This window comes from Watersipora subatra, chromosome 3, assembly GCF_963576615.1.
Source record: "Watersipora subatra chromosome 3, tzWatSuba1.1, whole genome shotgun sequence".
Taxonomy (NCBI): domain Eukaryota; kingdom Metazoa; phylum Bryozoa; class Gymnolaemata; order Cheilostomatida; family Watersiporidae; genus Watersipora; species Watersipora subatra.
This window is the reverse complement of record NC_088710.1, coordinates 56,336,351-56,357,442: the sequence shown is the minus strand read 5'-3', so window position 1 is coordinate 56,357,442 and position 21,092 is coordinate 56,336,351. Positions and strand designations below refer to the sequence as shown.

The 21,092-nt window shown below is 35.4% G+C and overlaps 1 protein-coding gene across 3 annotated transcripts; it reads right to left on the bottom strand.

The window, feature by feature from the left end:
- Positions 1-113: 113 nt before the first annotated feature.
- On the bottom strand, positions 114-21,092 carry LOC137389722 (glycylpeptide N-tetradecanoyltransferase 2-like). 3 transcript variants are annotated; one of them, XM_068075801.1, is made up of 12 exons: positions 20,971-21,092; positions 17,840-18,056; positions 15,661-15,823; positions 11,922-12,052; positions 11,314-11,405; positions 8,910-9,026; positions 8,513-8,683; positions 4,429-4,609; positions 4,228-4,326; positions 952-1,116; positions 721-858; positions 114-610 (listed from the first exon to the last, which is right to left on the bottom strand). In XM_068075801.1, the coding sequence occupies exons 1-12, from the start codon at positions 21,075-21,077 to the stop codon at positions 590-592; spliced, it is 1,602 nt and encodes a 533-aa protein (XP_067931902.1). In that variant the 5' UTR covers positions 21,078-21,092; the 3' UTR covers positions 114-589. The 3 variants fall into 3 exon arrangements, with proteins under 3 accessions (XP_067931902.1, XP_067931903.1, XP_067931904.1); XM_068075802.1 differs by having other exon boundaries at positions 17,840-18,053; XM_068075803.1 differs by lacking the exon at positions 4,228-4,326.

Sequence of the window (21,092 nt, the reverse complement as noted above, 5' to 3'; positions counted from 1 at the left end):
TCATACATCAAATTTAATAAATAATGATAAAGCTAGTTGCACACACGCTCATTTCTGCCAACAGCGTTCAGCTGAGTCAATGCACTTCCTGCAGCACAGCTATCATTGTGATATCAAATAAGCAGTGGCTATATTGATGCCCTTTGGCATGACTTACTTTGCTGATGGCCAGCCTTGACCATCCAATATGTGAGACTGATTGCTTACCCATTTCCCTAATTTCTATAAGTGGTAAAAGTGCTCGCTTGATCTTTTCCGGTTCATGTAACTGCACACTTCAAAAAGCTGTAGTGAGACAGAAAAAGCCGAAAGCTCAATTAACAATAACAACTAGAAAAAGAAGCAGATATAGTGGGTTATTGCTTTCCAAACTCATAGACAATGTTTAATGAAACGCAAATTGGATTGGTGTATCTTGGAATCAACTGACTTCATGGTAAACCATGCACGCTCTACATGTACCATATTCCACTAGTAACAGCTATGGCAATAAATATTCAACTAAATATTCCTGAGCCGCGTGCATAAATATAGCAGTAGAATTGTTCACATGGCGTAAGAGATGTGGCCATTGGGTGGTCTATAGACTTCACTGTAGCACCAGCCCGACCTGTCAAAGAGATGAACAATAGCTGACATTGAGATACAGATAGGCTATGTAGAGAGGTTAAGTAAATGATGATGCTTCTCAACATTGATGACTATTGTTTGTTAACTGACCTTATCAGCTTTCATTTGTGGACACTTCCAATTGTATATGTAATACTGCAGGTTGCCATCCCCAACCCCAAACTTTAATTTCTCCAGGAATTCCTTGTTATCCATCAAATCTAGGGCGTTGAACACATCAAATCCTAACTGTGAACAATAAAAACCAACCAAATTAATAAAGTATGTTACAAAAGGAACAGGATAAAGTGATCCAAGTGATTCAATGTTTGACAGGATTACCTGCTTAGCAATAATGAGAGCATCATTCATGAGCTGAGTTCGCGAGACACTGGTGGAGGCCATGTAGAAGGCGTAAGCAGCTTTCAGCGTTTTGTATGTAGGATGATGCATTATTGTCGAGGGTAGGGCATAAAAACTTATGAAATCCTTTACTTCCCCATTCACCTGCCAATATGAGTGAATGGTTTGCATTTAGTCCATATAACTTACCTAAGGATGTGAGGGCATTGCATGAACAGAACAATGGTCAACAACTAATATAAGAAGCGTGAATTTGAGAGAGAGAAACTAGGTAAATAACAACAGGTTATGGAAAGTGATTGAATGCTGACAGGTGACACGGATAGAATGTGACAAAGATAGAATGTGGTGGAACTTGAACTTTGAATTCACTATGATTAAGCTACTAACAAAACTAAACAATAGAAGTTTGATAACTCAAATGAAGATACACTTGCTAAAACCCCATAACTAGCCCTGCGAATGACAATAGCCCTAAATAAACTAAAATTTCTAACTTAACCTGAATAGACTACATATCGTGAAATTGTGAATGTATTTCTGGAACCAGCTGACAAGAGTAATAAAAATTGAACTGCTAAGTTCATTGAGCAGTGAAACCAATAAAAAGGTGACAGGTTATGATAGACTGCAGGCTTAATTTCTCTATGCAGCTGACCATAATTATGTGGGTGTGTGTGTGTAATTGACATTTCCTATGACGTACACTAAGCAGGTTAGCGCAAGGCTTATGTAGGTCCAAGAGAATTTATCTACAACATGTAAATATAGTGATCAGTCACCACATTTTGTGAGTGATTTGCAACACTGGGAGTGTACATGTATGCAAGCCTCTAAACAAATATCAAGCAATCTAAGAAAAATTATTGTACAAACAATTTGTTGGGGCAGTTAAAATACTACTTCTCCAGCAAATCATCATGATTGTCTCAAACTAGCGATTATGACCAGCAGAGGACAAATATTAACTGAGAAATTTGATATCTTTTGGAAAAGTATTAACTGATGCAAGGCAACCAAATTCACAAGATATGGATTGCTAAGTAGACTAGCCTAACAAATGTACAGCGCCAGTGATCACAAATGAAATATTACACCCTAAGTACCTCAACCTCAAACAAAATTTTGTGCTAATACCTAAATGTGGGAATTTCGCAACACTATTGTATTAACTGTGCGTTGAGTTAACTGTGCTACCAACTTGTAGTACGCATAATTTGTACACCAACTACTGCTACATTGTCTACAGTGCACAACCATGACATAGGGCACAGGGACGTGAGGAAACATGCATATTTGGCACGTGGAAGGCTGTCGGATCCTGGCAATTGTAGAAGAATTACAATAGCATTTGTTAGGTTGGAGATACACAACGGTATGTAATAACATCGATTCATCTAGATGCACTTCAGATCATAGTGTCAGCAAGGTTCTGCTCTTTTATGTGTTAATTTAAATCTTTGTAAACTATCAAAATACAGCCAAACCTCCAGAAGGCTGTTTAAAAGCAATTTGATCGAAAACCGCAACTATTTTCTTCATTATAATTATTGTAAATAACTTTAATCCACTCCATGTCTAGAAAACAACATTTTTAACACATTTTTTTACTATTTTCCACTATAAACTGTAAATACATGCAATAAGACAGCAAGTAATATGAAAAATACAGCGATTATCTGATAAAAAAACCATTAATACACTAGACTAGGTAAAGGAGTGTGTAATGCTGTAGCAACTCGTACCACACCTTTGTTTACTCAGAGTCTCGTGTACTGTATGTGATAAATATAAAGCGTTTAAATAGTTTCATTTACGCAGTTGTGTTAGATTTTTATAAGGCAGTCAACCAACAAGCAGTTTTAAGAAACGACATATTTTGGCTTTAAATAAGCTAATTACGATTTCACTGTCCTCGTATTTTACAAAGCATTTGATTTAAACCATACCTGTCACGTACAACTTTTATCGTATATTCTAGGTAAATCAGCCACGCTAATTCTGATTTTGTACTCAAAATAAAGATTGGTCCACTAACCTTCAAAGTCATTTAGGCTTTTTTAAAGCGTTTCAATATCCGTTTCGAAAACAACACAATCGGCATTACAAGCTCCGCCCATAAATATGTGACAAAACCTAGCTTCTTCAGGAACGGAAGTTAGGAATGTTTAGTCTGATTTAGAATAATAGAGATGGGTGTCTTAAAACCCATTATTATCCAAATCCAGCCTGTAAAATAATTTTAGTTTTTTTATGAAAGGTATATAAACTATTTAAAATTGCTCGTAGCTTGTTACATGATGTATAAATGGGCTGAACGCTGAGAAAAATGAGCTCAATAAGCGCGGTTTTATCACAAGCTAGCGTTGTTATGGCGCTTTTTTAAATATGCAATGCTAAATAGCTTATCTACCTTTCAGAAAAGACATATTATTTTTAAGGCTGAATTTAGATATTAATGGATTTTAAAACACCCATCTCTATTATTCTAAATCGGTCTAAACATCCCTATGTAACTTCTGTTCCTAAAAAGCTAGGTTAAGTCACGTATTTATGGGCGGAGCTAGTTGTGCTGATCGTGTTGTTTTCGAGACCGATATTAAAACGCCGTAAAAAAGCCTTCATTACTCTGAAAGTTAGTGGACTAATCTTTATTTTGAATACAAAATCGGAATCAGCGTGTCTGATTTACCTAGTAAATACGATAAAAGTTGTTTGTGACACTTATGGTTTAACATAGGGTATTCTTAAAAGGCGATGGAAGCTATCGGAAGCAGCGCCACACACTGTTTCCATGACACAGTCAATCCGTAAGTTGGTCTCATCCACAAGGTGGAAACGGCAAAATATCTACAAACCAAGCGAGGTTTGTTACTCGCAAATTTTACCAAATTTTTTATGCCTACGAAAGATAGAAATGGCACTCGCGAACAATGCTCAAAAAAGTGCCGTCCAAATCATTCTATTTTAAACATTTACCGCACTTCAGACATTCTTATTTCAATTTGAGCAGTTCCAAATGCGCCACTATGGCCATAGCAATCTGACATAGCAATCTTCATCTTTTTTTATCAAAGCGCCCGCGTTAATCTCCAACATGCATATGTCCATTGAAACACATCGCATGGTAATTCAATGTGTGCACAACTCCCAATCCACATCATGGAAACATAGTGATAAACAGCTATTACTCCGACTTTTGCACAGTTATCAGGTCTTAAACATTTAAAACAAGCATAAAATGGTAACACCTACCTCATTTACAAAAGAGTCTATGATACCCTTTCTCGGAATAAACCAGTGTTCGAATTCCGCTTCAGTGAACTTGGCAGCCAAATCAAACTTATCTAAATACTACAAAGGTTCACTAGAAGTTAACAACAGTTTGTCAAAAACGAGCTCAATCAAAAACAGGAAGGAAAAATGAGTGACTATAAACACAACACGAGTACCTACCGAATTGACTAGTTTATATGTGACTTTCAGATCAGCCTTTGTAAATTCTCTAAATCCTGGGAGTTGAGGCTTATCCGCGAGTTTGTACAACTTGAGAGTTCTTTGCATGGTCATGTTCCTTCCAAGATGAGAGAACTTGACGTCTATGAGTTTCTTGGGATTGAGAGATCTGTGCCAGTACCTGCACCGGACAACATAAAAACAGACTTCAATGAGCTTTCTTCTATTCAATATATTACGCTGTTGCAAATGAAACAGGATATGGATCTACACCCAGCGCAAAGCTTAATTCAAAAAAATACCAAGCTTGGTTATTTCTCAACGGGACTTGCTTCCGCGTGGACTAAGAGGGGCTTGCAAGGCACCCACAAGAGAGATGGTGCAGTCAGCATATTACTACTGTTTTATAAATAAAAAAATCTTTGTGCCGAGTTTGTTGAAATAGTTGTAAAACTTTTTGCAATATATAAGAAAACTTCCTGAGCTCACCCCTTAGAGCTTCACCACACATGTCATCAGCCATTAAAACTATGGAAAAAGTCAGGAGAAAATCGTGATTTTAAAAGTAATGGGGGAGAGATTGTATGAATTGCCATTCCATAGAGAATTCATCCATAACGTAACAAAACCGTCATGTTAGGACTTACACGATGCAAGCTCACTCAACGACGATTTACCATTCCAAAATTTTAACTTGAAATGAACCCAGAATGATAATAGTTGTGACGCCATGAATGACAGCAACATGCCCTCAGCCATGTAAAAAACCAGTTTGCTAAAAGCCAATGCAAAAAAAGAAGAGAGCTCTAAGCCCCTGCCAGGCGTAACTCAAAGCCGAGTTCAAATTTTGAGCAAATCCTAAAAATGTATGAAACCTAACAACCACAGTTATGCTTATAGATTGAAGTTCGAACAATACCCTTATGACAATCGAACCAGTGGTATAATATCACAAGTCTTTTGAGGTTGTGACACAAGAATTTAACAAACTTTATATATAATGTTTTATTTTCATATTATTATTCATGTAAACACCTAATGAAGATTTTTTAAATTGGTCTACCCTTTGTATGATGGGACATGCAAACGCTGCAAATATGCATTTTACTGAGGCTAACACAATACTTCATGCATATATGTCTAGACAAACATTAATTTATAATCATCTCAGCTCAAGTTTGAGTTAATAGTTCTCTTGATATCCAAAGCCATGTTCAATATTGGCGACATCTAAAGCTTTTCCTAGTATGACAATTTTATCAGTCAAAATGCAACTGGTCTTCATATAGTTCGTTTTTATATGACCCGAATCTTTACTATAATAAGAGCCGTGTCTATCCGTCCGAAGACAAGTTTTAGAGGTTACGAAAAATATAACGCCTCGCACTGGAATTGAAGCCAGATATTTGCATACCCAGCCAAGGGATCCACCATCTGCACCACTTAACCACCTTTCTACCGCAAAGAATAATTATGCACATAGTTACTATACATGACGGGCTCTCACGGCGCACGCGACTGTCAGGGTACTATTAATATTAAAACATGCTTCATATCATCCTTCATAGTTTTAAAATCATTCATCCCAAGAATCATGCGGGTGGTAGTTGTGGCTAAAAATGGAAGAAGGCAATATCTTTGTAAAAAAACATGAAAAACATCTACAGATCAACTCCTTGAAATTCTCTAATGACGTTTAGCAGTTATTGCAAAAAGTGAAAATGATGCGAAGACATGATAGCCTTGAGCAAATAAAAAATATGATTTCAAATATGAAAACGACAAATATACAAATGTTGTTGTGAATCTCTAAGCTCATGTCATCTATGTTAGAGTAGCCCAGAATGGCTATCGAACTCCTGCTCACTATACATACCTGTCTCGCTATGGCGATAGAAACATCTTTGTTGTGATTATAACTTTGTTAAGTTTTATATATGATTGAGTTTTTGCATTCAGTTTCACAAGATTTTATCGAATGCGTTTGAGTTTTGCGTTTAAGTCTTTTTGATGCTCTATATCAAAATTTGTGATTTGATTAATATTTTAATTGATGGATCTTTTTATAGAACACGAGGACAAAAAATTACCAGTGCAGAAGTCAAACTCCAGATCACGGGCTTAAAACTCTATATATGACCAAATCGACTACAGGAAACTTACATGAGAACAAATCTCTTGCCATTCACTATATGACTATAACCAAAAGCGACCAGACTAATAACAGCTAGTAATAATGATACAAATATTTGTTTTGAGACGCAAAGAATGTTTTTGTTCAAATTAACTGCATAGGTAGAGGTTTGACTGCACGGCACAAAAACTGGGCATTTTCATAATTCTAGTGCATCAACAAATAGGAGATTTAGCACAAGATGTTTTTAATAATATCTAGACAAGTTAAATATAAGCCAGATTGGTGAGCCAGATTGAGCAATGGTAGCAATAAACTTTCAAGATATTGCAACAATATAATAGAAGTGAATTTCTTAGCAATACATAACAAAAAAATTTGGTTTAATAACAATACACGCATGTTTATATTGGTCGTAAGATTTGTTGTCTCGTGAAAGTTAAACTGGGTTTTACAAAACATAGGATATAAACAAACTACACGCTTATAATTAGAGATGCCCCGATTCTAAATTCACCGGCCGATTCAGATACCGATCCGATATACCGATTCTTATTGAAAAATAAGCCGATTCAGATCTTTTGTGTTGCATAAATAGTCGTTCATTTTATTATGCAAATATAAACATAATGCAAAAAAAATATAAATATTAATGTATTTATTTGTTTGTATTTATGGAGAAAATATATGTATACATATTCACATACTGACATACCGTGCATGTAGTAACAAAGCAGTCCATGTTTCTTGTAATTTGTAAATAAAGGGAATTACTGTTAGTGGTACAGTTTTCTCGGTTATAACGAAGTCTCTCTTCTATTACTGGATGAACTGCTGCGTCCGTACAAATTTAGAGCAAATCAACGTTTCTTTTAATTACCGTTAGTGATTCAATTCTCTCAGTAAGAAGTATCTTTCCTCTATCACTATCAATGTAGCCAGTCGTACTGAAGGGAGGACTCACTTGCCACAGATGATGGAGGACAGGCTGAATACCGATAAGCCACTGGGGTTACCGTTTTCCTTCGATGCAAACATTACATTGTATCGTCAGGATCAAGAGAGGGATAGATAAATTTATGCATCGACTGTTTAAATTGCTTTCGTAATGCTAGTAAATAGAAATATTTCACTGCGTTCTTGTCTCCCATCTTTGTTATCTTGTTCGTGAGTGGCTGCAATAAATCCTATCGCCAATTGGGAAATACTACACTTTGTGATTACGTCCTGGCTAAAGCAAAAAGGTTGCTCAGCTGTGTTGATCAGGCTATAGACATTAAATAAATTGTGTGACAGGCCCGAAATTCATTAGGTAAAAGTAAGGAACTAGCAGCTGATGATTTTTTATTAGTGTAGCACGCTAAAATACGGTTTTCTGCTAAATAGTTGATTTGTAAAAAGTATCAGAATTTTCAGATTTGTCAAGAAAATATCGGCAGATACCGACCGATTCAGATACTTAACACCCATATTGACACCGATACCGATACTAAAATCGAGGCAACTCTAGTTATAATACATTGCCTGTTTCAATAAAGTTTTCCAGCTAGGTAAGGTCAATAATCAATTAAAAAGCTATAACCACAACAATTCATGTTTGTCCTTGACATGAATTACTGCTTATAGATAAGCATGTCAAACAATTACCAATTGTTCTACCAAAAGCTTCTCTGTACCGTAAACGCTTTTTGAGAATGTGTATAGCACTGCTATCAAACTGCTTATGAACATCTAACTTGGCTTGTAGACAATATAAACTTCAATAACTCAATTAGCTTCTATTGCATTAACATGTCAAACAGTGCGGACAGAAGTATTTCTACTGTATCAGCATGTCAAACACTACAGACAGAAGGTTTCTACAGTATCAGCATGTCAAACACTGCAGACAGAAGACAGAATTAACAGTAACTGAGACATGATGAGTAAAATGGAGGAAAAATAACAGACCTGCAGCTGGCTACTGGACGTGGTAGAACAACCCCAGCAGTATAGACAGCCTGAAACAGGCCTTTGCAGTTCACTCTCCTTGTAATCTCTCTAATTAGGACTGGCGCAACTCTCTTCGACCGCAGTTTCTTGTGTACACATAGAAAGTTTATCTCGACCATCGGTTTGGTCCTGAGACAAGAAACAAAAACTAATTACTGCCAGCACTTTATATTATCTGATATCGCTCCCCTGTTATTAAACTCAGGCATGTAAAATACATTGCTGTAGTGGTAAAGGTTCCCAAAAAATGTGCGCCATATTCAATGTTTAGTAAGTTAGCAGGTGCTACCGCAGTCCAAAGATATACTTCGCCATCTACAACAGCTGTCAGCCCAGACAAGAAGAGCTTACTTACTGATCATATATTTTAATATTCGCAGGGATGGCTGAGATGAACCCCACCAGCTTCTTGCTTTTTACAACTCTCACACCACAGTGCCAGTCCTTGCACCAACCAGGTGGCTTCAGGGCCCTGTAATACACAACTCTATTAAAGAATTCTTACCTAAACAACAGGGAGCTGCCAGCTGAATTAAGGACAGTAAAAATCTGTTTTCATGAGGTTCTACAGACTATGAATGGTTTATAATTAACAAAATTGTCATTCACATCAGCAGCGGAAAGCAAAAAACGAACAGAAGCCGTTTAAACTAAAATTAAAGAAAATTTCATCAGCACGCGCGCATATAATTTAGCTATGGTGAGGTCAGATATTTGTAAATAACAAAATACTGGTATTTGTTTGCAAAAATGCAATAAAACTTGTTCCTGAAAGTTGGTCACACGGATGAGCGGTCAGTAAACTTATGCACTGATTAGCTGTCATCTGTTGATTAAACCTTAGGCACAATAAAATTTATTTAACAAGAATTACTAGCCCATTCCTGTGAACTAAAATACCTGCATACAACTTTTTATCGAAAAACAACTATAGAGCATTTGCGTATTGACTAAGAAAATCCTAGACAGCTGCCCCATACATTCAGTTGCTTTTGATGCTGATCGCAGGCTAAAAATACATTCATTCTTGTGAAAATATGAAATACCTACACGATAGATGACACTAAAACAACTGGTAATAGAAGCTTGAACATCACATTAGCTATAGTTCATACACTCCCAAGCTCATACAGGTCATACCAGTCCATAGCTCAATAGATAAACAACATTAAAAAATATCTCTAAGGGGTAAGCCAATCTAATCAAATTTCCACAATGATAAGAGAGCAACATTGTTACTAGTAAAATACATATTATAAGTGCACAAGATCACTTGCGTTTACAAACTAAGGTCTTTCACCTCTGCTTTTCTAAAAAAAAAAACTAAGGAAACAAATACAACAACTGCCTTTATAACCTCATCGCATAAGAATGGTATCGGTTTATATTTTATATCAAATTTCATATATTATTATATTTTATATAATGAAATCTCATTAACTAAGGTTGGCTTTTAAGTTATTCATACATCCGCATCATTGCCTGGCCTATGTAGAAGGATAAGTCAGTCTATACACCAACTATATTACATGACCTTCTAGAAGGATAAGTCAGTCTATAGAGCAACTATATTATATGATCTTCTACAAGGATAAGTCAGTCTATACACCAACTATATTATATGACCTTCTACAAGGATAAGTCAGTTCATACACCAACTATATTATATGATCTTCTACAAGGATAAGTCAGTCTATACACCAACTATATTATATGATCTTCTAGAAGGATAAGTCAGTCAATACACCAACTATATTATATGATCTTCTAGAAGGATAAGTCAGTCTATACACCAACTATATTATATGATCCTCTAAAAGGATAAGTCAATCTATACACCAACTATATTATATGATCCTCTAAAAGGATAAGTCAGTCTATACACCAACTATATTATATGACCTTCTACAAGGATAAGTCAGTTCATACACCAACTATATTATATGATCTTCTACAAGGATAAGTCAGTCTATACACCAACTATATTATATGATCTTCTAGAAGGATAAGTCAGTCTATACACCAACTATATTATATGATCCTCTAGAAGGATAAGTCAGTCAATACACCAACTATATTATATGATCCTCTAGAAGGATAAGTCAGTCTATACACCAACTATATTATATGATCTTCTACAAGGATAAGTCAGTCTATACACCAACTATATTATATGATCTTCTAGAAGGATAAGTCAGTCTATACACCAACTATATTATATGATCCTCTAGAAGGATAAGTCAGTCAATACACCAACTATATTATATGATCCTCTAGAAGGATAAGTCAGTCAATACACCAACTATATTATATGATCCTCTAGAAGGATAAGTCAATCTATACACCAACTATATTATATGATCCTCTAGAAGGATAAGTCAATCTATACACCAACTATATTATATGATCCTCTAGAAGGATAAGTCAGTCAATACACCAACTATATTATATGATCTTCTAGAAGGATAAGTCAATCTATACACCAACTATATTATATGATCCTCTAGAAGGATAAGTCAATCTATACACCAACTATATTATATGATCCTCTAGAAGGATAAGTCAGTCAATACACCAACTATATTATATGATCCTCTAGAAGGATAAGTCAATCAATACACCAACTATATTATATGATCCTCTAGAAGGATAAGTCAATCTATACACCAACTATATTATATGATCCTCTAGAAGGATAAGTCAATCTATACACCAACTATATTATATGATCTTGTAGGAAGATAAGGTAAGTAACAAACCACTTGAGAAAGTCTGGCGAATAATCAAATCTGAACATATTGTCATCATCTTCCACGTAGTTTTCATTCAGTAGCGTGTACAGCTCTGTCAACTAGAAGACATTAGATAATAGTACATGAAACAACTTGGTCAAAATCAGAAGTTAATATAGTGGCAGCACTATAACTGGTCTAACTACTGGAGTACTGGAGTGATGGAATATCTGCTCAAGTACTCTGGAAGATCCCAGTACCCAAGACTAATATTACTAGTTCAACTACAACACATGGTCTTCTGAGTAACTGAAAGAAGGTTCCTGTTTTACTGCGATGTACACCGAACACAATTATTTCAAAATAGGCAACATTTTGAACGAGTAAACATTACAAGACCATGTTGGGATGTTTCAAAATAATTCCTGATGCAAACACTACACGTATATTTTATTTAAAAATCAATAAAGGTAAATTTCACAAGAGACAATGCAATGTCGCTGAAAAACAGCGCATCATTTAATTTTTTTCCAAAAGGGTTGCAATGCAAGAGTGTTGAAAACTGTATAGTCTAGGACGCACTTGATGAGTACCAATGCGATATTATTGTATATACTGTATATATATATACTAACAATACTCGCGTCTGTGATATCAAGAGTATCCCACTCGAATGCCCCTGGCAAGCTGAGAGGCTGTTGCCTAAGTTGGTCCAGAGGCTTGTCGGAGTCTATGGGACCATTGATGTCCAGTGGCACAGTCTCATCTATGAAACACAGAACTATCAGTCAACCGCTACTCCGTGTTAGTCTGGTGGGGGTCCTCCCATGTTTTGTGACGATTCTGACGACCCGACGACAGGGATATTTAAAAAGTGACAGACGAGACGACCATTTACCAATGTAGGTGACGAGGATTGCGTAAATAGGGTTACTAAAGGTACGGCTGCACGTAACGAATTTTTCGTTGGTTCGGAGTTCTGGCCGAAATCACGAAAAACGCAGAATTAATCGGTCAAAATTCACAGAATTATTTGAGCTGTGCATGACCACCGAGTTCGTCGACGAAACGCTTTTAACAGATTAAACAAATTATTAGCGAGCACGATTCTAGCAGCTTTAGCAATTAGTGTAGTCCAAGACATGTACCGTGACACACAATAAAAATACGGAAGCATTTCAACATAGAACACACGATGTAACTGTCTAAGTCGCGCTATTATTAGTTAGCAAACACGACTTTAGCAAATTTTAAGATATACGTAGTCCGAAAACATAATGCGACACACAAGAAAATTATTACAGAAAGTTATCATAGTAAATACGATGCAACTGACTTGTTTGCGCTAGAGATGTCGACATTCTCTACCACAAAACTTTTGCTGCTAAAAAGGAAATATAATTAAAAAATAAACAAATTGTAGCTATAGCGTCCAAACAATAAATGCATTCAATAGCGCAATTTAAGCAATTGCATCGTGTGTACTATGTTGATTTGCACTTATACTTTTACTATTGTGTGTCATTATACGTCTCTTTGACTATACTAATTGCAAAAGCTGCTGAGATCGTGCTCGTTAGCACAATTCTAGCAGCGCAGAATAATTCTGTGTGTTTCAATCATTTCGTGATTTTGGTTAGAACCAACGGAAATTTTGTTACGTGTTGCCGTACCGTTACTAACTTATTATTTGTTCATAAATCACCACGGTCAACCGAAACTTCACTAGTTTTGGTTTGAAGCATCTGGCCCAGCATTTATAGACTGCCAAATAATTAAAGCAATGAAATGCCACGACATTGACAGCAAATCCGTTTCCAAGTCTGTGACTGACAGTGATTATTAAAGGCAATCTCGGTCTATTTTCCGTACAAGAAATATAGCTCTAAAAACCTAAGACGGCTGTCACTCTTCGCGGAGTAATCAGCAACACTCCCAAACATCACTAATATGTTTGTGAAGGTCGCTGGTTGAGCCATGCTTTTGGTTAGCAGAAGTTCAAACCTAGCGAGTTTCAAATTTTTAACGCAACCCAGTGCCACCAGTATAGATATTTGTATTAAAATAACGAATGTGAAGAAAGAGGTTGTTTTGGTTACCAATTTGAAAAAGGTGACAGTGATTTTAAAAGTGACGACAGTGATTTTAAAAGTGACGACAGTGATTTTAAAAGTGACTATTCTGACGACAGCTTTGTGTGGTAGGACCCCCTCTGGTTTAGGTTTCAAAAAGCTGCCATAACTTACATTGTAACAGTAAACATATACAAATAAATGCTATGCTATGTCTCTCATAGTACTTTGTTGCTCAACATATAAACAATCTTGCAATAAACGTCCATATATAAACAGCACTGATGACATTCACAATTGCAATGCAACATGGAATACTGCAAGGGAAGTATATGTTGCATGGCCGCCTGCTAAGTTATATAATATTAAACAACATATGGTCGATATACCGAGATTTCTTCTTTAATGATAACTTTTGTTAATTTCAGTTTCGAGCTATCTGTAGGTGTAATCAATACTTTGATTATGAATGTTACAAGAAAAACAATACAGGATTATACGATTTAAGGATTATATAAAAAAGAGGTCGCAGTTTTTGCATAAATTCCCAAATTCACAAGCCTGAGACACGACACTCCCACATGAACATTTTATTAGCATAGCTTGAGTCAGAATATTGCAAGTTTTGGTAAAACAACCACGCATTATCCCGGTGAGAAAAGGTGACGAGTAAGTTAGATAGCAATTAAGTTCATGATTGGCAACTAGTGCAGTTCTTCTTATGAGCTCATGGTATATGGGGTTTAATGTAGACGAAGGAAACCATTAATATACAGTACACCCTCAGGATACAATTACCCTGATAAATGATTTTTTCGCCTTATGACGTGGAACATGATGGTTTTTTTACCTCATCATACGAATCTTTTTTCACCATACGAATTCAACAAAATTTTCACCCGAGTTCAAATTTGGCAGTCGGTGTGCTTATTACAAAAGTCAAAATAACAAATACGCCAAAATACTGTTCGCCAAAAATATTTTCATAACGCCTGAAAGAAACACGATGACCAATTTTTCTGAGTTCAGCAATTCTTGGGTGTAAAACGGTAATATTTTTTTTTTTAAACCAACAGCAAAGTTGGAGTTGCGATTTCTTCAAACAGAAGGTGAGTGGTTAGACAACTTTTTTTAATCTGCTAACAAAAAACATTTCATGCAAAAAACAGCATCAGTCGGACTTTCTTGCCGAATTAAGTCAAAAAAAGTTTTAAACAGGTCCACTAAAAGTTATAGTGAAAGCGAAGACAGAAACTGATGTGATAAAATTTTAGTGATAAAAAGATGAAATGCAGAAGTTTAAAATACATACTAAAACTTAGCCTTAAATGTGTGTGTTTAGTAAGCTAAATTTATTTGAGGTGAATTCAAAGTTTATGTTATACGTACGTCTGTCTTGAAGGAAAGAACTCCCTACGGTATATTATAATGTAACATTTGATTGCAGATCATAACCACTAAATACACTAACTACAATGAAGTTACTGTAGGTAACTATAGTTACTAAAGTTAACATACTATTTTGTTGCTAATTTTCAATATGTATAGTACTTATATAATATTTTGGCGATTTTTACCAGGGATTGTTTGTATTATATAATTACTATGGTTTTTATACCCCTACATATGATTTTTTCACCATACGATGCCAACCCTGGAACGGATCCAAATCATATCCTGCGGGTGCGCTGTAGTTAGTATCTGTATTAAAGCTTGTCGACTTGTCAAGTTGTAGCATAAAGGGCAACTGAGATAACTGCCTTAATACATGAGCACAAGCTACCAATGTCGACTGCCAATCAATTACTACTGATGGCCTTAGTGTTAATTATGTAAACAACTCTAAATAACTTTTAACTTGTACACTTTAGGTAAAAAATGAACTGATTCCTGTACTAGTTGACATTTCCAAAATTTCCAAACATGGGCATCAACACCCTTCAAGAAGTAAAATCGTAAATAAAATTAAAACTTAAAAATCGGTCTTGTAATGCACAAAAGTAAAAAACATACAGGGTCATCTCGATTAATATCTTGCAGTGATGGAGATTTAGAAGTTACAACTCAATTTGGAATACCATGTAGATGTGCTAGCAATTGCTAGTACAATAAGAAAAAGCACACCTGATGCAGATACTAATGGATTATTTATCAGCACAAATTTGCCAACTACGGAACCCTAGTAACTTGCCTGTTAAAACAACATTCCAACAGCGTAAACAAGGGAGCTACAGTAGATAGAGAAACAGTCATGCCTTACAACTAGAAAAAGATCACAGGAAAGAATAGAGACAAATATTACCAAATTTGGGAACTGGCTGAGTTTCCCAAAACTGATATTTCTTTTTCGTTGCGTCATCCATGGTTTTGGGTGCAGTTTTCTGAGACAATTGTATCGACTGTAGCTGCTTACCAACCATCTCCATCGATCGCTGGATTTGAGCCTCCTTGCTTGATAAAGAAGCCTACGGCAAAATATTTGTTGCTAAATTAGTATAATAGTAAAGTGATAATGCCAAATTACAAGATGAAGCTTTAGATAAGACAAATACGATTTACGAGTATCCTTTTGCCCACATACTATGGCATCACTTGCGCAGACATAATAGCAATTAGGAAAATATATTTCTGCTTTATAACAATAATCTAATCATGTTTAAACTCAATTGCAACTACAGTCATCCTCGACATACAATCGTCTTACTTTTTACGACTTTCAAACGACATATGCCGATATGTCGGAGCAAACAAACATTCATCGAAATTTGTTCAATTCGTTGCACAGCAAAACAAACAATGATAAATACTTTGCGCCATTACAAATAGCTTTAAAGCCAAGATATTATGTAAAACAGTATAGAACAAAGAGAAGCAAAAACTTAAACTATATGAAAAAACTATATATTACTAAAGTACTAATTAGCTAAATTAGGTGTTTATCGATGTCGTGCTTTAAAGATAGGTGAGCGCCAAACCTAAGCACTACCAAGTTCACCCTTCTATTGCCATGTCTCTAGGTAACAATAGAAAGTTAGAAACCTCTTCTACTGATTATTACTTATCGCTTTAACTTCTACTTGTAAGTCAATCGTGAACATTTAGTTTTTTTAATATTTTCAAATAATATATTTGTTTAAAAGTTATATGTAAATATTTAAGCATTGTGTTTATTGTGTTTATCTCTGCAAAAAATTGCAAACTAAAATGTATTTGTATAGGAATATTTGTTCTAGTTTTGAACATATGAACATATTTTGAACCTCCTCACTATACTAATAACTTATATATGATGTAAGTTTTTAAAAAACACTTTAGAGACTAAAGTTTTATGCTTACCTCTAAAATTTTATCGATTAGATCACTGAATCCATTTGTTTTAGCGAATGCGATATTTTTTGAAAAAAAAATAAATTGATCTGGTTTATTTCGTGAGCTTCCTAAACACCTTTGTGCTACTGGTGAATGACTAAATCCTGCCTTCATTTATTAAAAATTTTTTTAACTTTGCAAGATGAGTTTTACAAAAAGAAATATGTCTTGTGTTAAATTAGTATTATAACAAGACCAGCTTGGACCTGAGTAGAACCTAGAAGAGTATAGACAATCGTGTAAACATCGTTTTATATAAAGCCTCACTTCCGGTGGAGGCCTACATTCAGAAAATTTGCATACACTTGCATTGAGCTGAATTATTTTACACGTTTTGAAGATTAGAACTAGTGCTAAAAAACTACATATTGACTGGAGGACTTTTATATTAGTCTAAACTAACAAAAAAGTTTAAATTTTAATAATAATTAAAGAATTATTATTCAAAAAATGGATTTTACCAATTATTTGATATACAATTTTGAAAGTTTTTTTTTAAACATCTAGGAAAGGAAAACTTCTAATATATGGGAATCACCAACAAAGTAAAAATTGGAGAAGTAAAATTGTGATGATTAAGTAACCATAGCTACTTTTTGAAGTGGGGTTTTGGAAGGTGAAAGTTAGTGTCTCAGTAATATGTTATCAATTGGAGGCGTGGCATTTCCGCCGTCAGGTCTAACCAGCTATGATGTCATTGTCTAAACTCTTATAATCTTAAACTCAGACTTGGACTTGTCATAAGCGCGTGGTGATTCATATTTTTTACTAGATGGAGTATTGAAATCGCACAGTCGTTTAGGGTAAGTATCTAACAATGTTAGCTGTATGGCGCTATGGGTAACTTAAAATGCACAGCATAAATGTAGTTGCTTAAAAGAGTTCATCGAGCATTGGCTACATGTACTTAAAACTTCAACACAAAGCTTTAAAAGTTATCAGTTTGATCGTTTTGTAAAAGAGTCACTAATACCATAAAGTTGGTCAATGCTTACCAGTGCTTACGTAACCATGGAGGACCACATCTAGGAAGTGCAACAATGAACAGACAGGTTTTTAAATTAAATTTCATGCAATATGTTTGATATATTGACCATGTGTAGAAATCCTACCTGTGCATTTTGTTCAACTCCCTGGCTGATGGCCTTGTTGGCTACAAGATCCGCAGTTGATGAGGTGGAGGGAGGAGATTTTGTGTCTGGATTAGAACTTTCTTTCTCGCAGGTAGCAGAGCTATCTTCAGACTCACTGGTAGTAACAAGTAGCTCCTTTTGCTGCTTCCGCTTGTGCTTTTTGTGAGTCTTTTTATGTCTTCCTGTGGTCAAGCTGCTGAGTATAACCAGATACCCTTTGAAGAATACATTCAATCGCAGAAACTAACTAAAATGGTCAGCAGTTACAAGTTCAATATTAATTGAACTTTGTACATCAGAAATAGGTTTCAGACTTTATTCAAACCAAATTGGATGTTCAAGGGTTGACTTGCAACAAAATTCACATTACAGTTATTCGGTATCAAAAGATTCACCAAGTCTTACTCTGCTGTGTTGTAGGTGTAAAATATGTGGAAATGTGATCACAAGCTCTTAAAAGCTCAAAAACGAACAGTTAATCGCAGCCATACCAAAATGTAGTAGATTGGAATCCCCTTCCAAAACGGCACAAATGGGACATAGTTAAACACGATGGCTTCTGTTTACACTTTCGTGCAATCTCACTAGTCGAAATATTTTCATAAATATACTTCACCCATTCAATAAAACCATGTCTATTGTCCTTACACGTCTATTTCATCACCATTGTAATACTGTCACTTTGAGCACTGATATCTCAAAGCCTACCATAAAAATTCGCTTAATGTTTTAACCTTAGCTCGAAGGAGTGCATATCATCCTCCGATAAACATGAGGAGTCTGTTGGTCACCAGTGATAGTCGAAAAATTATGCAGAATGTATTCACGCCATTTGTCAGGAAGTATGGGTCACATGATCAGGTTACGACAAGACGATTAGACCAGGCTGAAACGAAACTGTAAAGTAGCGAGCATCTATATTTGATACGGTGTTTCCGGTGGAAGCCGAAGTGTTTGTAATAAACTAGTGCTACGAGACGTTTTATATTGAGCCTTTTATTTCACGTGATAACATATGTGTCAAAACAATAACCACAATGTTTGAGTACGTCATCGAAATAAAGAAATTCCAAACTACAGCGTTTTCGTGATAGCTGCAATTAACTGTTCGTTTTTTAGCTTTAATCACATTTCCATATACTTTGCACCTACAACACAGCAGCATAAGACATGGTGAGCCTTTTGATACCAAATAACTGTAATGTGAATTTTGTTGCAAGTAAACCTTTAAAAGCATCACCTCAATCTTTGAACAGCCTCAATCTCTGAACCGCTGCTGTCATGAAATGGTTTTCCTTAAAAAGTAAGTTTCATTCGTCACGTATTCCATTCAGTAAATAGGTTACTATCCAGTCAGAGCACTACATGTAACAAGTAGCATGAGAACAAGACTTCAGAAGCAAAAGTGCACTTTGGATCAATATAAAATCTATTTTTGCTATAAGAACTACAGCAATTAAATTGCATGCTATCATCCTAAATTTTTCTGATGTGGATGTATTGCTAGGATAACAATTGAGGTCTACAACAGGTTATCATCGAATATTAAAGCAATCAACTATCCACATACAACATACATATTTTTTTATATTGTAAAGAGAGGCTTAAAAGCATGAGCCAAATTATAAATTGTATGAGTACTTTTTTAATTGACACAAATGCGAGGGCTATTGAGGTTGGTCAGACTACGTGTCGCTAAGTAGTATTAAGCATGAGATTCCCCATAAAATGATTTTTACTACATTTCTACTACAATTTTGGAAGAGAAAAAGCCATAATATCAAAGATTATGATTGTAAAGCACCAGACTAATTGTGGTTTGATAGCAACTAACATACTGTGTAATTGAAATTAACCCGAAATTGTGGGATTTGATGTAGATTATAATACACGATAAGAAATTTAGGCTTCACTCTAAAAAAAATTTCTGCTAGAAACAACGCTCTGTACTAAACAATGAAGGACAGTTTAAAATTATAATAGCAAGACTGCGAACTCAATTAATTTCCATGTCCTCATTACCCAGTTCATATACAATGTGTAACGAACAGGATTGTGATGAAAAAGCCTAACAATTCCCTTATCTTACCTGATTCATAAATCATTAAAAGTTTACAACAACTAAAATTAATAACTTATACGGTTGTCCGTTTAAGACCATCAGGAAACAGTCCCAACATCGACAAGTCCGAACCTAGACAAGTCCCAATCTCGACAGAGGTTGGTCCGAATCTCGACAAAGGTTGGTCCGAACATCGACAAAGGCTGATGCAGTTTTACGATAATTTAATCGTCAACAAATAATAAATGTCTTTTTGCAGTTCTATCCTCACTTCAAAAAATAAAAAATCAAAGCTACTCACTGAAGTTTAGATTTCAAATAAAACATTTTGCTAGCATAACAGTCAACCATATTTATGATTGTTACTTGTTTTAGCATTCGTTCTATATTTAGGTTGGGCAAAATATTGTTAGGCCTACATAAGCTGGGGAGTGCTGCATCAAATGGATCACAAGATACTTTTGCGCAAATAAATCTTTTACATATAAATCGCTCATTTACTATTAAAATAGAAGATGGTAAAATAGTGAAACTGCTGTCGAGATTGGGCCAACCGTTGTCGATATACAAACTCGTCGAGGTTCAGACTATAAACCAGACCATCTATCGTTGTCGGTCGCGTTGTATGAAATGCAAGCAAAGCGACTTGGCAGTAAGTATGTCAATAGGCTTCTATCAAGACTCTGTTCTAGCACTTTCACTCAACAATATTCAATCCATATTTACTGTATTACTAAAATCGCTTACCAACTTAACTCTCCCGGCTACCATTGCAACAGATGAAGAGACATTCTAACAACAATAGCAAAAACGCGTTGTGCACCTAATAACAACATATTAAAAGATTAATGTGATTTGTGTTATCGTAAATCTGTTGAACACATGAGCGTAAAATCCTTGTTTCAAAAACTAAAGCTTGCTTCATATGCTCGAGGTAAAACTGCCTGTATGACTAACTTATGGCAGGAGCTGGGTATTATACTAACTTTGATAATATGCAAATTTTATACGAAAATGGATTGCCTTCATTTTAAGCAAAAATTAATACCCATCTAAGGAAGCTCCATCTTCTTCTCCGTCAGCGTCATCCCCGGCCGATATATCATTATTTCCATCAGACATGCCCAAATCCATAAGAGAATCCGCATCAGCCATGTTGCATCTGTCCGA

Bases quoted from the DNA above. Each gene is read 5' to 3' on its own strand.
- LOC137389722 (XM_068075801.1), bottom strand. From the start codon at position 21,077: ATGGCTGATGCGGATTCTCTTATGGATTTGGGCATGTCTGATGGAAAT. The intron at 11,406-11,921 runs GTTAGTATATAT...AATGTCTTCTAG, and splicing joins ATATCACAGACGCGAGTATT to TTGACAGAGCTGTACACGCT. The intron at 611-720 runs GTCAGTTAACAA...TCTCTTTGACAG, and splicing joins CACAAATGAAAGCTGATAAG to GTCGGGCTGGTGCTACAGTG.